This window comes from Engraulis encrasicolus, chromosome 4 (assembly GCF_034702125.1).
Source record: "Engraulis encrasicolus isolate BLACKSEA-1 chromosome 4, IST_EnEncr_1.0, whole genome shotgun sequence".
NCBI classification, from domain to species: Eukaryota; Metazoa; Chordata; class Actinopteri; order Clupeiformes; family Engraulidae; genus Engraulis; species Engraulis encrasicolus.
In genome coordinates this window covers 26,676,217-26,693,989 of record NC_085860.1, presented here as the reverse complement: position 1 = coordinate 26,693,989, position 17,773 = coordinate 26,676,217, and the positions used below count along the sequence as shown (strand labels likewise).

At 44.7% G+C, this 17,773-nt stretch overlaps 2 protein-coding genes across 2 annotated transcripts in view; one reads left to right on the top strand and one right to left on the bottom strand.

Moving 5' to 3' along the window:
* The window catches only part of lamb4 (laminin, beta 4), a 49,108-nt gene that overhangs the window by 1,127 nt on the left and 30,208 nt on the right, over window positions 1-17,773 (top strand). The window contains exons 2-9 of the mRNA XM_063197021.1: window positions 530-573; window positions 1,670-1,833; window positions 13,287-13,425; window positions 14,176-14,249; window positions 14,551-14,739; window positions 15,009-15,072; window positions 15,715-15,932; window positions 17,059-17,179. Coding sequence (XP_063053091.1) covers window positions 537-573; window positions 1,670-1,833; window positions 13,287-13,425; window positions 14,176-14,249; window positions 14,551-14,739; window positions 15,009-15,072; window positions 15,715-15,932; window positions 17,059-17,179 — 1,006 coding nt within the window. The 5' untranslated portion in view covers window positions 530-536. The remainder of the gene's footprint in view (window positions 1-529; window positions 574-1,669; window positions 1,834-13,286; window positions 13,426-14,175; window positions 14,250-14,550; window positions 14,740-15,008; window positions 15,073-15,714; window positions 15,933-17,058; window positions 17,180-17,773) is intronic.
* Window positions 2,986-5,963, bottom strand: LOC134447525 (uncharacterized). Its single transcript, XM_063197022.1, has 2 exons — window positions 3,294-5,963; window positions 2,986-3,038 (listed from the first exon to the last, which is right to left on the bottom strand). Exon 1 carries the CDS (start codon window positions 5,823-5,825, stop codon window positions 3,846-3,848), a length of 1,980 nt encoding a protein of 659 aa, XP_063053092.1. The 5' UTR covers window positions 5,826-5,963; the 3' UTR covers window positions 2,986-3,038; window positions 3,294-3,845.

Here is a 17,773-nt window from a genome sequence, read left to right as displayed (position 1 = left end):
CTTGTGAGGAGTCACTTTTCTTGCACACCTGTCCCTTCTTTCACTATTTATTGTGGAAATCTTGGGATACTGCACTGGGATTTGGCTTTGATTTTTTAACAAGCAGCACTATAGGTCTAAGGACATACAGTACATCTGTGCAGGGTTGAAAATGTCAGTAGAAATTGTTGCCTGGATGTACAGTATTATAGACATAACTGCAATCTTTCACCCACACTTTAGCCTTTAGTCAAATACACTGTATAGAACTTACAGATGTGTAGCATGCATACTGTACTGTGTGCAGCTCTGATGGTTGATTGAGCCACGATGGATGGTCCTGGGTAATTATTAGTATGTATAGCACTACAAAATGATGTTTTGGTTGGAAACGGATATTTGTGTTGAAATTAGAGTAATGTCACTTTTGATAAATTTGGTGTGGCTGACTGTGGATTTTCTCTAAATGTTGCATAGTGAGACCCTGTAATGATGGCTATATTGAAAGTATTATTTTATTCCTTTTTTTCCCTAATATCTTTTTCTCCAGCCCTGCAATGATTGATCTGGGTGTCATCCTTTTCCTGCTCACATGTAAGTCATTTTATGTTTTGTTTCGATTTCTTTTCATAGTTTAAAATTAAAAAAGTTTAATGGTCTTCAGAAAGATTTGTAGAACATACTGTATGTGGAATCCATTTTGGATTAAGCAAATAGTTGAACAATATTGACGGTCCCACCATTATGTTATGACCTTGAGGATATACAATTACCTGCAAGTAGCCACATTTTTCACCTGTTGACACTAGCTCACTGCTCATTTGCATTTTGCTAACGGCAGTCAGTCGGTTTTCTCAAAGCCGGCTAGCATGCTGCTAACCATGCATCATCCAGCTGTACATGATGATTTATCTTTTTAGACATTATGGTTTATGTGCTGCAATTATGTTTGTGTAGGCCTAATGTATGCTCTACCATACATTCGGTAACCTTCAGAGTGTCAGTGTGGATGAAACATTGCCATTAGTGGTTACTTTTGGTATATACATGTATACTGTAACTCCTTGTTATTTGGGTATCATTACAGCATGAAAGAGGACTGTGATGTTTGTTGACTTTTATCCAACGTTTATCTCGTAACCTCTGATTGGAGAGTGTATAACCTTTTACAGGTACTTTGGATAACAGCTCTGGTCCTTGAAAGTCTGCTTCATTCTTTCAATCCACTGCCCCACCATCCATCTATCTATTTCTCTCTGTCTGTGTCTCTCTCTGTGTCTCTGCCCCCCCCCCCTCTACCATCCATCTATCTATTTCTCTCTGTCTGTGTCTCTCTCTGTGTCTCTGTCTCTGTCTCCCCCCTCTCTCTTCACTCTTTCAATCAACTGCCCCACCATCCACCTATCTATTTCTCTCTCTCTCTGTCTCTCTCTCTCTTTCTCTCTCTCTCTCTCTCTCTCTCTCTCTCTTTCTCTCTCTCTCTCGCTCTCTCTCTCCCCCTCTCTCTTTCCATCCATTTCTCTTCCCCTCTCTCTCTCTCTCTCTCTCTCTCTCTCTCTCTCTCTCTCTCTCTCTCTCTCTCTCTCTCTCTCTCCCTCTGTCCTCTCTCTCTCTCTTTTTCCATCCCTTTCTCTCTGTCCCTGTCTCTCTCTCTGATCTCTCTGATGTTTACTGACGGTGTTGTGTTTAGGGATCTCCGCCCCTGTCCTCGTCCTCGGCCAGGATGAGTGCGATGACAACTCCTGCCACCCCCAGCTGGGTGACCTGATGGTGGGACGCTCGGCCCAGCTCTCAGCCACATCCACCTGTGGACTCCATGGAGCACAGAACTACTGCATCCTGGGATACCTGGAGGTGAGAGAGTGAGGGGGGGGGAGAGAGAGAGAGAGAGAGAGAGAGAGAGAGAGAGAGAGAGAGAGAGAGAGAGAGAGAGAGAGAGAGAGAGAGAGAGAGAGAGAGAGAGAGAGGAAGAGAGAGAGGAAGAGAGGAGAGAGAACAGCATGGTAAAGAAAAAATAGGAAGGAAGGTTCAAAGAGGAGCGAGCGAGAGAGAGAGAGAGGAAGAGAGGAGAGAGAACAGCATGGTAAAGAAAGAATAGGAAGGAGGAGCGAGAGAGAGAGAGAGAGAGAGAGAGAGAGAGAGAGAGAAAGGGAGAGAGAGAGAGAGAGAGAGAGAGAGAGAGAGAGAGAGAGAGAGAGAGAGAGAGAGACTGACAGACAGACCAACAGACAGACAGATATTTTGTTCCACTTATCACTCAGATTGGATGAAGTCCTCTGTCACTCAGGTATTGCATGTAGAGCGCTGTTTAGTGCCTGTGGAATGTGTTGGAAGGTCGGGAACAGAACAGGAGAGCTGTACAGGAAGCTGAACTAGCTTGCTTTAAACCCTCCCTTTTGTACTCCCAATGTTTGTTCTCGACCCCCCGCCCCCCCCCCCTATCTTTATAGGATCTTAGTCAAGGTGCAGCACAACAGAGACTTGGATTGTGATTTTGTATTTTGACTGATTGGGGGGAACTAACGCAGACGTGTCAATGTTATGCATGGGCATGATGCCTTTAGCTATGGAAATACCATAAAACAGTCACATTTTTTGAAAAGTATGCTATGCGCCACAGCAGGCAGAAGGCATTCTGGGGGTGTAATACGAGCGGCCTGGGGTTGGGGTGTGCTGAAGCACTTGCATGTAAATGTTTGGCATTGGGATTGTGAGACTTCTTGCAGGAACATTCACCTTTGCAATATGATGTGCTGCAAATGTTAAACCATCCAATGGCAGACTTAAACACTATATATGCACTCAGGGCTCTAAATTCACTTTTTTCATCACCAGCCAAAATGGCTCGGTGACGTAGATGCCAAACACACACTCAATAATGGGTGAAGGTGGCTAGTAAATTGGTCTTTTCTACCAGCCAAGCTCAAATTTCACCAGCTTTTGGTCAGTTGACTGGTGTTAATTCAGAGCCCTGTAGCAGCCCTCGGAATCAAACGCCTTTGGAGTCTCGAAACGGGTGCATCTCTCAACTTTTATTGTTGCTCCTCAGCACCGTGAAACTGAAGTTTAATAGACATACACAGTTCTCAAAAACACACAATGACAATACTCAAATGTTAAACTCATTGTACAAAATATACTTCAAAAACCTCATGATTCATGGTTTGCATATTATAAATCCAAAAAAAGTTACACACACCAGTCCGATAAAATCACAATTTGACACAGTAGTATACACAAGGACTTCATCATAATAACATTACCTGCGGTTAGCGGTTTACCAACATTGATTGAAACATGAAAACAATGCAAACCTCGCTCCACTTTCCAAGGGTTGCAAGCTAGCAGTCTTTACGATAATCCAAACGAGAGTCCATGCGAAAGGCAAACTGTGCGACGACCAGTCCTTATACGATAATCCAAACGAGAGTCCATCAGAATGCCACGAAAGCCATATCAAAAGGAGTGGAAACGCGCCACAAGTCGGGTGCACGCTGATTCCTGTGCGTCTTGTCAAACAGCATGAATAACTCGCATAAATTCATTCCTAGGAGGCCGCCATATTGGCATCCTCAATTGCGCATGTGCGCCTCCTGGCTCGTTTCAAAATAAAAGCCCAATACCCTCAAGCGGTCATTTACACTCCCACCAAATCATGCTATGATGAATTAGGTAAAACAAATGAATCAACCATGATTTTCCTTCTTACAGGTTAAGTACAAAAAGTTCAAAAATACCCCACAGGCTAAACCACAAATACACACATAAACATGTAAAGTGACAGTGGTATGTGTGCAAATGTGCATGTAAAGTGCAAGTGATACGTGGAAATGTGCTTGTAGTGCGGGGGGGGGGGGTTACTGAGGTTACTGAGCTTCCAGTAGTAAGACTAACTTCTGGATAGGTCGTTCTACGACTGAAGTTTTGAAAGTGTAGTTTCCTTTCCTTTCCTGTAGGTTATGATCTCCTACTCGCACCTTGACACGACGAACAAGTCCGTCAGCTCCTTCTGTGACGTCAATCACACGTCCAAGACGCCACTCATTCCTGGGGAGCAGGTCTTCCTTAATAATGACCACGTCGTTTATTTGCAAATTCCTCCGGGGTACGTGCCACTTCTGTCTTAAGTAAATGTTCTGGAGATATTCTCTTCTCCACCTGCTCCAGAACTGCTCCACCAGGTATTGTACTCTACGCCACCTTTTTGCCGCATACAAGTCTTCCCTCACAAACTTTCCAGGTGGTGGTAAAGCAACCTTAGACTTCATTAAGACGAGGTGATTTGGAGTCAAGGGCTCCAATGAATGAGGGTCATTGATTCCATCGATGCTTAAAGGCCGACTGTTTACGATGGCCATTGCTTCATAGAACAGCGTTCTGAGGGAGGAGTCATCCAATCTCCCTGAGCATTGATCCACAGTGGCATGCAGCACATTCCGGACTGTCCGGATTTGACGTTCCCAGACTCCCCCTGCATGACTAGCAGAGGGAGCATTGAACACAAAATTGCATTGCTTATCTGCCAAGAAAGCTTCTAGTGTCTTTGGGTCACATTGCTTTAGGGCTTCTTTAAGCTCATTTTTGGCTCCGACAAAATTTGTGCCTTGATCACAGTACAACTGACTGACTGCTCCTCTCAGACTGATAAAACATCTTAACGCATTGATAAGGCAGTCCGTGGACAGGTCTTCCAGCATTTCAAGGTGGACTGCACGTGAATACAAACAGGTGAGAATGAGCCCATAGCGCTTGTGCTCCTTCCGACCCTTTTTAACAACAAACGGGCCGAAACAGTCCATTCCACAGAAGGTGAAAGGGGCGGAGGCTTGGCAGCGCTCTTTGGGGAGGTCAGCCATCCTTTGTTCCTCTACAGGACGCCTAAGCCTTCTGCATTTTACACATCTGTGAATGAAGTTGGATACAGTCTTACTCCCACCTTGGATCCAAAAGCCATTGCTTCTTAGCTCCAGTAATGTCTGATTACGCCCCTGATGGTGAATCTGGGCGTGATGATGAGCTATTATCAACTCAGTGATGTGGCTATCCTTTGGGAGGATAATGGGATGCTTTAACTCTAGGCTCAGGTCTGACTCTTTCAACCTCCCACCAACACGAAGTAGTCCTGCATCTAAAAGGGGGTCCAGGCAAAACAGAGGACTTGAGCTTGGGACACATGCATTGCAACTTTCTTGGAGGGTCTTTATCTCCTGAGCGAAAGCTTGTTGTTGAGTCATTTCAATCACGATCTCTGCAGCTCTCTTGCGTTCTTCAACAGACACACAGTTGCCATGAGGCGAAGTCTCCTTGGATCCCAGTCTCTTGATTCTTGCAATCACCTTGATGAGCTTTGTCCAGGAAGAGAATCGTTCCAAACGACTCAGAATATCACTCGTTTTACTGACTTCCGTAGCAAACACTTGGATTGCTTTGACTTCTGGGTCTCCAACAAGCAAGTCTGTTGAGAGTTTAGGGGGTACGAGCACGTCCTTTTCCCACAGACATTTGGGTCCACATAGCCAGTTAGATGCTGTGATTTCTTCAATGTGAGCGCCTCTTGAGGCAAGGTCGGCTGGATTTTGTGCCGTGTCAATGTAGTGCCATTGTTTGGCGTCTGTACTACTTCTTATCAGTTGCACACGGTTGGCCACGAACACATGAAACCGACGTGCTTCATTTGAGATGTATGCCAACACCACCTGAGAGTCAGTCCAAAAGAATTCTTCATCGATTTTCATTTGCAATTCAGACTTTAACATGACACTCATTCTGGCAGCTGTGACGGCGGCCGACAGTTCCAACCTCGGAATGCTCAAGACTTTCAGTGGGGCAACTCTTGCCTTTGCCATTACAAGGCTGCAATGGATCTTTCCCTTCTCGTCTCTGTATCTTAAGTAGGAGCACGCACCATATCCAGCACTGCTGGCATCCGCAAAGTGGTGTAACTCAATTTTGACAATCTTACTGAGGTTGCTTGAAGCATTACATCGGGGTATGACAATTTGCCTTAATGTTCTGCGTTCATTCTTCCACTCCTCCCACCGTGGCTGCAAACTTGCAGGAATGGGATCATCCCAACCAGCGCCTGTGTTGCACAGCTCCTGCAGGATACATTTTCCCTTCAAACTGAATGGAGCCACAAACCCAAGTGGGTCGTAGAGAGAGGCAACAGCTGACAGGATACCACGGCGAGTTGAAGGGTAGTCTTTGGTGTCGTTGTTAAAGGTGAAGGTGTCCGTTTCCATAGACCACTGGATCCCTAGAATGTGTCCTTCTGGTAAAGCACTTGGATTGAGTGTTAAAGTGTCAGTAGTTTCTGCCCTTTCTGATGGCGCTACACAGGTAAGTACATTTCTTCGATTGGAATTGAACTTATGCAGGCGCAGACCTATACTCTTGCAAAGTTGTTGTGCCTGCACAATGAGCTCTGTGGCCTCCTCCTCTGTTGGAACACTAATCAGCCCATCATCGACGTAGAAATTGTTCTCTATGAAGGCTGATGCTAGAGGATGCTCAGTCTTGTGTTGCTGCGCTAGGTACCGGAGCCCATAATTGGCACAACCGGGAGATGAGGCAGCACCAAAAAGGTGAACAGTCATTCTGTATTCCTGAGGCTCTGCTTCCAACTGGCCCCCCTCCCACCAAAGGAACTTCAGGTAATTACGGCATTCAGGCGTGACAGAAAACTGGTGAAACATTTTCTCAATGTCACATATCACAGCAACCGCATCTTTTCTAAAACGCAGTAGCACTCCCACCAGGTTATTGATCAAATCAGGACCTGTTAGCAATGTGTCATTCAATGAGATACCATTAAACTTGGCAGAGCAATCAAACACAACCCTAAGTTTGCCTGGTTTTTTAGGGTGGTATACACCATGATGTGGGATGTACCACACTGTCTCTTTCTCAGCAGCTGTAGGGGCCAGTTCTGCATCACCTCTTTCCATCATATCGCTCATAAAGGCTGTGTATTGGTTGTAATACTGCTTGTTTGCCTTCAGCCTTTTCTTTAGATGTTGCAGTCTGATGGTGGCCAGTCTCTTGTTATTTGGTAGACATGGAGCTTCAGTGCCCTTAAAGGGAAGTGGCATTTCATAATGTCCATTGTCCTTCTGCTCAATATTGGCACTAAGAAACTGGATAAACTGCACATCATCTTGGGACACAAACTTGTCTTCATATGTTTTTTCATTGAAATCAGATTCTAAAACCCTTAACACATCTGGAGCAGATGGCACTGGGATTTCTTTCACTGAGATTCGATGGACATGACTTTGATTTCCCTGCCTGTCTAAATGAGGATTCACAGATCCAATGATGCTCCAACCTAATGCAGTTTTTTGAGCAAAGGGCTCATGTTCGTCGCCTGCGATGACTTCCAGTGGGGCTAGTGCTGATGGGCAATCATACCCAATAAGCAAACCCACTTCACAGTCCTGCAAAGGTGCCATCTTGCTCTTCAGGTGCTTCAAATGTGGCCACTGGAGTGCAGTGCTGGTTGTTGGAATATGTGACTTATCGACTGGAATGAAGTCTCGAGTGTAGGCTTGTCCCACTTTCACATACACCTCAGAGTTCAATCCCCGAACCTGTAGACCACCAACAGCCTTACTTGCTATTACTGTATTGGCAGCAGTCATGGTGCTCAACTTAAGTTGCACTGGGAGTCCGTTTGCATCGAGTTCAGTGGCCAACTCCTCCAAAATAAAGGAGGAATCACTCTGTGTGTCGAGCAAAGCATAAGTGAGAATTTCCTTTCCTGGTACTGCTGTGGAAGATACAAGAACTGGGACAATGCTGGAAGTAGCTGAAGCGTGTCGTGTTAGGGCGTGTGAGTTGACAATATGAGTTTCCTCGGTTGAATGTCCCCCAGTGGCCCCAGGGTCAGCTGGTATGCTTTCATTTGGAGTTGCTTGCCTATCCACGTGCAGACATGTAGGGTGACGTCGCCCACACGTGCTGCAAATATGGCGTCTTTTACAGTCTTTAGTAATGTGTCCCTTTCTTAAGCAGCCAAAACAGAGGTGATATTCATGAATGAATGCTCTTTTATCATCCATGGATTTTGCAGTAAAGATTGGGCATCTAGCAATGCCGTGGGCTGCATCCTGGCAGCATAGACAAGGTGGCCATGTTTTCGACTGTTCCGTCTCCATGGAGGAGTCCTTTGCTTGAGTGACTGTGCTTAGGGACTTGGCTCGCTGGGGCATCCGCTCATCTGTTGTTTTAATGTTCAACAGGAATGGTGACGCAATGGGGTTACATGCTATTCGGGCTTCCTTGGCTATGAACTCTGCAAAGCATTTAAAGTTTGGATAATTTCCACCTTTATCCAATTCTTCTACAACTGTGCGACTCCATCTGCGAACTAGCCACTCGGGAAGTTTCTTAAGCAGCCTGTGGTTCTCCTCACAGTCGTCAAGAATGCTTAACCCCTTTACATGTGGCATAGCCTCAGCACATCCCTTGAGAAAATCAGCAAATTCTCTGAGTGATATTGGGTCATTTGCTGCAATCTTTGGCCACCTTACGAGTTTGTCTCTGAAGGCCTTTTGAACAATGAATGGACTCCCATAACGATCTTGAAGCACTGCCCAAGCGCCCTGATAGGCGTCCTCTGCGTTTCGATAAAAGAATCCTTCCACAGCCTTACGTGCTTCCCCTGCGAGGTAATTCTTCAAATAGAGCATTTTTTCCGCGACAGGAAGTGACCTCTGATCGATTAGGGCGTAGAAGGATAATTGCCAATCAATGAACTTCAGAGGGTCACCAGTGAAAACCGCAGGTTCTGGGATGGGTAGGCGACTTAGAGTGAATGAATTGGCAATTTCTTGTGCTAAATTGACCTCTGCCTGGTTTGTTAATATTCCTCGTGGTGTATGCTGTGGCTGGAAAGGTGTGGCTTGCACATTCAATGGAGGTTTTCTATGTTTTTGGCTGATCTCTGACATTTGTGGTTGTTCACTACCTCGAATTAGGTTTTCACAATCATTGTAGGCTTTTACACGTGCCGCTGCTACCTTCACGTCACTGTCAGCCCGTAGCTGTTGAAGCTTGATTTTTTCTTTATTTATTTTTGATTTCATTTCAGCCTCCTTAGTTTTCCATTCCTGCTCCAGTTCCTCCAGTCTTGTCTGTTGAGCATGGACTTCTTGCATGGCATTTGCCTCCTCGGCCTTGACAGCAAGTTCCGCTTCAGCCTCAGCACGTTTGCTTGACACCACTGAACTGGCAGTAGATTTTCTATCCAAGTCCTTAGGTAATTCAGAGATCACAGTTTCCGTGTTGGTTTCTCCAAAAATTGACCCATACTCTTCTTTACTTAATATCTGTCTCACTCTTTCCTTTTCAAGAATGTCATTGAATTCATGTGTGCTCTGAAGTCGTTTTGTGACAAGTTCCCGGATGTCTGATGTTATGGATCCACATGCATCCATTCGTTTTACAATGGCCGGAGGTGTACTTTGGATTCTCAGCATAGCCTCATATCGTTCAGCAACTACCTTATATTTAAATCCAATGTTGGCTTTGAGTGACTCCAGTTCTTCATATGAGCACCAAGACTTTAACTGTGTTCTTATGGCCTTGGCAGTCTTTCGCCACACTTCATAAGCAGCGTTGAATGTTTTCTCATTTTTCCTTGCAGATTCTTCCTGTACTGCTTGTCCCTTTGGGGTCAACTTTCGCTCCCGAGAACTGGAACGAGGCAAGCATGCCTTTGCTGGTTCCTTAGGGATCTCCAGTGTATCCGTTTCTTTAGTTGTAGCATTGGATGTTTTCTCATTTTTCTTTGTGGCCTCTTCATGTGACACTTGTCCTTTATCTGTTGGCAACTGTTCCCGAGAGTTAGGCCGGGGCAAACATGTTTCATCTGCACCTCTGGGAATCTCCACTGTTTCGGCATCTTTGGTTGACATATTGGCTGAGTGCGTGTGTGTGAATGTCTGATTGAGCAGGTAAGTGGTGTAGGTATGTATGTACTCAAGTTTTGATTTTCATGTACATTAATTTAAAACCATTTATATTCACAGGTCCACCAAACCAGGCACGTAGCAAATCACAATAGCAAACAGAAAGGCATCACTTAATAACTTGTCAATAGTTTCCTTTCTTTAAAAACACAAAATACAACAATGCATTCACACACCTTCCTGATTCCTTAAATATTGCAGGCAGTTCTCATGTTTCAAGAATAACCCAACAAACTGATTAGCACACAACTCCAACGAATATTTCAGAAATGTTCAATGTCCACCTTTAAAAACGTCACTGTGTTTCAGTCATAGTACGCAAACTGGCAAATGTCTTTGCTCGTGGACTTATCTGTAGGCCATGGATGGAGAATCGCACGTCCTGGTCGCGGTGAATGGTTCTGACGGAGCGCGGTGGTTGACTCGAGCCCACTGTGTCGAGTTTCACTGTAGCAGCCCTCGGAATCAAACGCCTTTGGAGTCTCGAAACGGGTGCATCTCTCAACTTTTATTGTTGCTCCTCAGCACCGTGAAACTGAAGTTTAATACACAAACACAGTTCTCAAAAAACACACAATAATAATACCAAAAACTTAAGCTCATTGTACAAAACATACTCCCAAAACATCATGATTCATGGTTTGCATATTATAAATCCAAAAAAAGTTACACACACCAGTCCGATAAAATCACAATTTGACACAGTAGTATACACAAGGACTTCATCATAATAACATTACCTGCGGTTAGCGGTTTACCAACATTGATTGAAACATGAAAACAATGCATACCTCGCTCCACTCTGCAAGGGGTGCAAACTAGCCATAATCCAAACGAGAGTCCATGCAAAAGGCAAACTGTGCGACGACCAGCCCATACGATAATCCAAACGAGAGTCCATCAGAATGCCACGAAAGCCATATCAAAAGGAGTGGAAACGCGGCACAAGTCGGGTGCACGCTGATTCCTGTGCGTCTTGTCAAACAGCATGAATAACTCGCATAAATTCATTCCTAGGAGGCCGCCATATTGGCATCCTCAATTGCGCATGTGCGCCTCCTGGCTCGTTTCAAAATAAAAGCCCAATACCCTCAAGCGGTCATTTACAGCCCTGTATGCACTACACGACACTACACTGTGTGTACATTCTAAAAGTGTTGAACCTCAATTGTTGAGTTAAAGGAGTTGGGCAATGAACGTGCAGTATTTCCCCGCTAAAGGAGTAGGGTTCCCTTTAAAAGTGAAAAGCGAGTACCTGTATTAGAGGGTCTGCGCTGGTTTCCTTTTGCACTAAAATTGTCAGGCCAACTCCTGCAAGCGTGATGCATTCTGCAGGCAAGTCCTGATCTGCCATACTTATAGGTCATTACTCTGCCTTTCTCTACCCCCACTCCACCCCAAACCCCAACCCCAATTCTCATTTACGCCCACTTGCTCTCTGCCCCCCGCCCTCTCCCCCCCAACACTTATTTACGCCTTCTTGCTCCCTGTCATCACCCCCCCCAAACAAAACACACACACACACGCGCGCACGCACACACACACGCACGCACATATACACACACGCACGCAGACACACACACACCCACCCACACACACACACACACACACACACACACACACACACACACACACACACACACACACACACACACACACACACACACACACACACACACACACACACACACACACACACACACACACACACACACACACACCTCCCTCTTTCTCTCTCTCTCTCTTTTACACACACGCATGCACACACGCATATGCACACACTCCACTTGCTCGCTCGGTCACATGTGAGTCAGGTATGTAGGTGTGCCTCTTTCTCTCCGCTCTGAGCACACAAATTCATTCATCAGTCACGCCTGTCATATTTTTCTTGGCCTCCGGCGTTGAGTGGTGATCAGTAGTTAGTTTGTTGCCAAACAGTATCGCCAGGAAAGAAAAAGTCACTCTCAACCTCCTCCTCCTCCTTTTTTTCTTTCAAGACTTCAGTTGAATTAGCTCAGACGGCCTCAGACGGTCGTGCTCGCACATGTCCCTGCGTTTCTTTAAGCACCTGTAATGTGCCTTACTGTATATTCTTCTTGTTCACCATCTTTCAAACTGAATCATACATCTGGACTATGTGGGTTAACCACCTCTTTGTGCAGAGTCCCTATTACAATGTTTGTTGTTACCAAGATGGTAATCACAGTCTTGATCTGTTACTTAGAGTAAGGCTCTTGGTAATGTCATACCAGTGTTGTTATGATGTAGTTTATTGCTCTCAGCAAAGAGTGTCAACGGGCCCATCTGTACTATGAGTCTACTTACTGCCTACATGCATTGAAAGGGACTTGCCAATATCTCCACAAGAACATCCATTGTAATTGGAATATTTTGTAGTTCAAAGTTTATGCTTATGCTTATGCAAAGAGTATGCTTTCATTTAAAAAAAGAAATACTGTGTATAAACAAACACAGATTATACAGCATTGGTTAAAGCATGTGTTCATGGTTTGAGAAAAATGGGGTTTAAGAAGAACTTAGGCTATCTCTTTTTATTTATTTTACCGTTGTTCAACCAGGGGAAGCACATTGAGATAGAAATCTATTTTCCAAGGTCATTGTCAACTTTGATTTATAGAACTGGTAAATGGCTCTTGACTTCAACTTTCCCTTTTCCCATGCAGCCATAGGCTAGAGTTCAGAGAGGGTCACGGGTCGCTAAAGGTCACCTGCCGACGCTTGCCAGGTGAGAGGGAGAGACTGGAGAGAGTGACAGAGTGGGTGGATTCCAATATGTGGAATCCCGTCCTCAGTCTGTGCTTGTGGCCTCGCATTTCGCTGACGCCCCGCCTCTGTGGAGAAAACAATAAGGTTTCCCCGTTGTCAGCCTAGCCACAACAGCTTTTGGTGGACTATTCCTCATTCACAATCCCGTTTGCAAATGTGAAAATGAAATTAGAATTGAGTTTTTGCCAGATATTGAAATACAATCATGTTTTCGGTGACGTCATCACAAGGCCACAAGGAGGCAAGTGAGCAAGGGAGGATGGAAGCCTGCATATTGGAATCCACACACAGTGACTAGCCCTCTCATCCATCTATCCCTGTGATGGAGGTGCAGGAAGCACATGTGATGGGTTCATTGCAGAACTCTAAATTAGGATGGAGGTTAATGAAGCTGATATTTAAATGGTTTGTCTCACTTTCAAATTATGCTTTTCTAACATCTCATACTCTACATTTAGTGCGTTCTGTATCTTGTCTATGCAAATCCTTTTTATTTAATTGATTCTCACCGTTTGCTACTCATATTTGCACCCTCCTCCTTGTCTACAGGATGAGCAGAAATGCTTCAACTGTGATTCCACAAGCCCTTACAATCGCTACAACAACCCCACCAGCCATCGCATCGAAAATGTCATCACGGCCTTCGAGGGTTCGGAGCGCAAGATGAAGTGGTGGCAGTCGGAAAACGGTACCTTGCATTACGTTACGCAATCACACTTAGCTAGCGCCTTTATCCAAAGTGACTTACTGTAGCTAAAGGTGCACTGTGTAGGATGGTGGCCAGAGAAGGTATTGCAACTATGCTGCTCATTGAAACTGTGACGTCTACTGCCAAATTTGATCTTTTCATTAACATTTGCTAAATAATGAACTAGTATTTACTAGTATGACCAAAGTACAGTAAGTTTTGCAGGTAAAACTGTCTATTTCTGGAAATTCGAAATGGCAGACAATGGAGAGAAGATCCCCCTTTGTTTTCATGTATGAAAAGTGCAACTTTCCCAGTCAATAATGAGTCATTATTAATGACTACTTACAATTTGATGGTGGTGGTAAGTATTCATGAAAAAGGTAACATTTGTGAATGGGCAGCATGAATTCTGGAAATAAACTACTGAAAATATTACACAGTGCACCTTTAAGGATAGGGTATTGGTTACAGTCCCTGGAGCAATGTGGGGTTATTAGGCTGCAGCTGCCATAGCGGTGGACCTTCACAAGGATACCAAAGTTGCAAACTTGCCTGTTTGTGTTGTCTTGGTGTTTAGGGAGAGGATGGATCTGGGGTTAAAACGGTTTTCAATCCTGTCTTGTGCCGTAGTAGTTAGCTGTCTGTCATGGTCTGTCATCTGTGTATCTCTCTCGCTCTGTCTGTGCCTGCCTGTCTCTTTGTCTACAAGATGGAAAATGTTACCACATTTTTGTATGTTTTCTTTAGGTGTTCATAGAGTCAGCATACAACTGGACCTTGAAACAGTGTTCCAGTTTAGCCACCTTGTGCTGACTTTCAAGGTACTTGTTTCCTTATTTTTTTATACAATTACATAAATGCAAACTTTAACCACCTTGTGCTGACTTTGTAGGTACTTGTGGTCTAATTTCCTATGAAGTTATTACATGAAGTTGCACTTTACCAGTCCCGACCTGCTTTAGGAAATGCTGCATGAGAAAGTGTGGCATTTATGTCATACTGTACGTTTACCCACCTTAGTTTGCACATCACTCTACTTGTACATGTACATATACTTTCACTATTACACACTATGCCAACGCACAATCTCATTCCTGAACACTTTTGTTGCATCACTTCAAGAGCTTCCGCCCAGCTGCCATGCTGGTGGAGCGCTCCAAGGATTTCGGGCAGACGTGGAAGGTGTTCCGCTACTTTGCGGAGGACTGTGCATCCTCCTTCCCCGGCGTCATTGAGGAGGATGCGGAGAGCCTGAGCGATGTCATCTGTGAAAGCCGCTACTCCGGGCCAGAGCCCTCCACAGACGGAGAGGTATTAATGCTTACTATTACTACAACTACTACTACTACTACTACATTACTACTACTACTACTACTACTAATAATAATAATAATACTACTGCTAACTTTGCAAATCTTACTTTCATTATTAGCATTACTGCTGTATTATTGCATCAATGTATTAATTACCACATTAATTATTGTATTAATAATTGTATTAATGACTAACCCACAATTTAATAACTGTAAAGGACTTTTGTACTACTAAGAACTGAATAAAACCAATGAAATCCTTTGTAGGTTGTGCTGAAAGCATTGGATCCCAGATTTGATATAGATGACCCGTACGATCCTGCCATTCAAGGTAAGAAAAGAAGAAGTCCTCTGTTAAAAACAAATATCAGTCTGTCGTTTTGATGACCTAGGGAACTTGACCAATCCTGCGGTTTGGTCTAGACTTGCACCGTAGGACAAATTCATAGCAGGGCCATTGATTCTGCACTCCAATCACAATGTTCTACAAATATCTGTGTAGCAAGTTTTTTTTAAGCTGCGTAGCAGGTTGTTGCGTAGGCCTTAGCATGGTGATAACACTAGTGTGCTGGCCAATTTAGTGCAGTTAAGCAGTTCGAAACAATTTGGATGCCAACCATTGGTTCCACAGATTTACCAATGGTGCTACTCCAGACTATACTTCTCGTTAAAGTCTGACTTAAAGTCTGACTTTTTGGCATTTTATTTGTGCAACGGAGGCCAACTAGCAGAGTGTGGCGTGGAATGTTAGTAAACCTCCCTCCCGAAGCCTCAACACAGTGCGGTAGCGTTGGGCTATCAGACCGGTCCTTTAGCGTAGCGGTCTCGTACTGTGCCTCCCATTGACGAGGTGGCAGGTTCGCGGCCCTGAGGGGGACGAAGTGTGCAGGAACTCCTCAGTCACATTTGCAGGCATGAAAACGATGCTTGAACACCTCACCACCTCACCACATTTTCCTGGTGTCTTTTTCAGAGCTCATCACTATGACCAACCTGCGGGTGAACTTCACGCGGCTGCTGACGCTGGGGGACACGCTGCTGGCGCGGCGGCGCAGGAACCCCCAGGACAAGTACTACTACGCCCTGTACGAGATGGTGGTCAGGGGAAGCTGCTTCTGCAATGGCCACGCCAGCCAGTGCATGCCCGTGGACAACGCCCGCGGAGACGTATTGCCTGCGGAGCCGGGCATGGTGGGTGGAGAGAACTGGAGTGAAGCAGGGGGGTGTGTGGAAGGATATGGAATGGGGTGGTGCAAGATAGGATAGCAGAGACATTGGAAAAGGTAGAGACAAATCAAGCCCATACTTTTCCGGAATTCATGTGACGTCAGGTGAGCGCCCCTTTAGGAGACCTTAGGTTAGGAGACCTTTAGCAGACTTTAGCTTGAGAATAAAAGGAGTTCCCTTAGTGCTGTAGATGTCAGTAGCGCACATCTTGGTGCAAGCCGCCACCAAATTACACAGAAAGAGAAGTAGAAGAAGGGGACAATGCTCCCTCAGGAGACCGAACTTGAGCATATTCCTTTGCATTGGGTAGGCAGGGTTTGACTTATCTTACTCTACTAGAAAATCTTTGAGAATAGGCATGGTGGGTGAACATTTGAGAGATGAGGTGGAATAGAATAGGGTATGATGAATTGGCACTGAATAGGATGGCACAGCATAGTACAAGATTGGATGGCACAGCATGGTGCAAGATAGGATGGGATAGGATAAGATAGATAGGATAGGATAGGATAGGATAGGATAGGATAGGATAGGAACGGAAAGGAAAGGAAAGGAAAGGAAAGGAAAGGAAAGGAAAGGAAAGAATAACAGAATGGGATGGAATGGAATAGTACAGGAAAAGGTAGGACGGGATAGAACAGAATGGGATTGGATGAGACAGGCTAGGGTATGATGGGATGGGATGGGATGGGATGGGATGGGATGGGGTGGGATGGGATGGGATGGGATGGGATGGGATGGGGTGGGGTATACCATTGTTTCAAGATTGAGCGATTCGACCCATTGACCCTGACATAGACATTGCATAGATGGCCACATGTGTGTTGCTTGTAGCAGTAAAATAAGGCTGCAAGAGTGATAAGTGCGCTCCAGTGAGAGCAAGCAGATTAGTTTTACACTAGAATTCTAACCACCTTTGTGTGTGTGTGTGTGTGTGTGTGTGTGTGTGTGTGTGTGTGTGTGTGTGTGTGTGTGTGTGTGTGTGTGTGTGTGTGTGTGTGTGTGTGTGTGTGTGTGTGTGGGTGTGTGTGTGTGTGTGTGTGTGTCTGTGTGTGTGTGTGTGTGTGTGTTTGTCTTTATGTTTCACCAGGTCCATGGCCGGTGTGTGTGTCAGCACCACACAGTGGGCCATAACTGTGAGCGTTGTGAAGACTTCCACCACGACGCCCCCTGGAGGCCTGCAGGAGCTAATGCGCCCCACGTCTGCAGACGTATGGACATGAATGTGTTCTTATCCGTTTGTTTGGCAGTCTATGAGAAGCTGTCTACATGTATATGGATGTTTTTTTGAAAACGCATCTTTTACACTTAGATAAAGTTTTAGAAATCTCCTTTTCAAACTCGGAAAAAATATCCCTTTTAGGGGGCTAAAACACACCTGTCAAAAAAAATGTTTTATCCACGTGCCATGTTTATAGTGTATGTAAACATAAAACATCCACTTTTAAAAATATCTACATGAGTGTTAACAATGAATCAATATCAAACTACACAAAAATATTTGTATGTTGCTGAAAGCATGCAGACTAGGGTTGCACAATATATCGAAAAAGTATTGCTATCGCAATATCAAGAGTGATAAATATCGTTTAAATGTCGTTATCGAGGTACTGCATGCTGTTATCAGGTATCAATTTTTTTCTGATATCGTGCAGCCCTAATGCAGACACAACAGGGACAGTGGAAACTTGTCAGAGCAGAAGTTTCAGAACATTTTTAGAAAAACGTTGACGAGGAATGCTTTCTGGACATTCGTTTTGGTGTTCACAGCGTTTCACGCGGAACAAATTGAATGGCAGCTATTA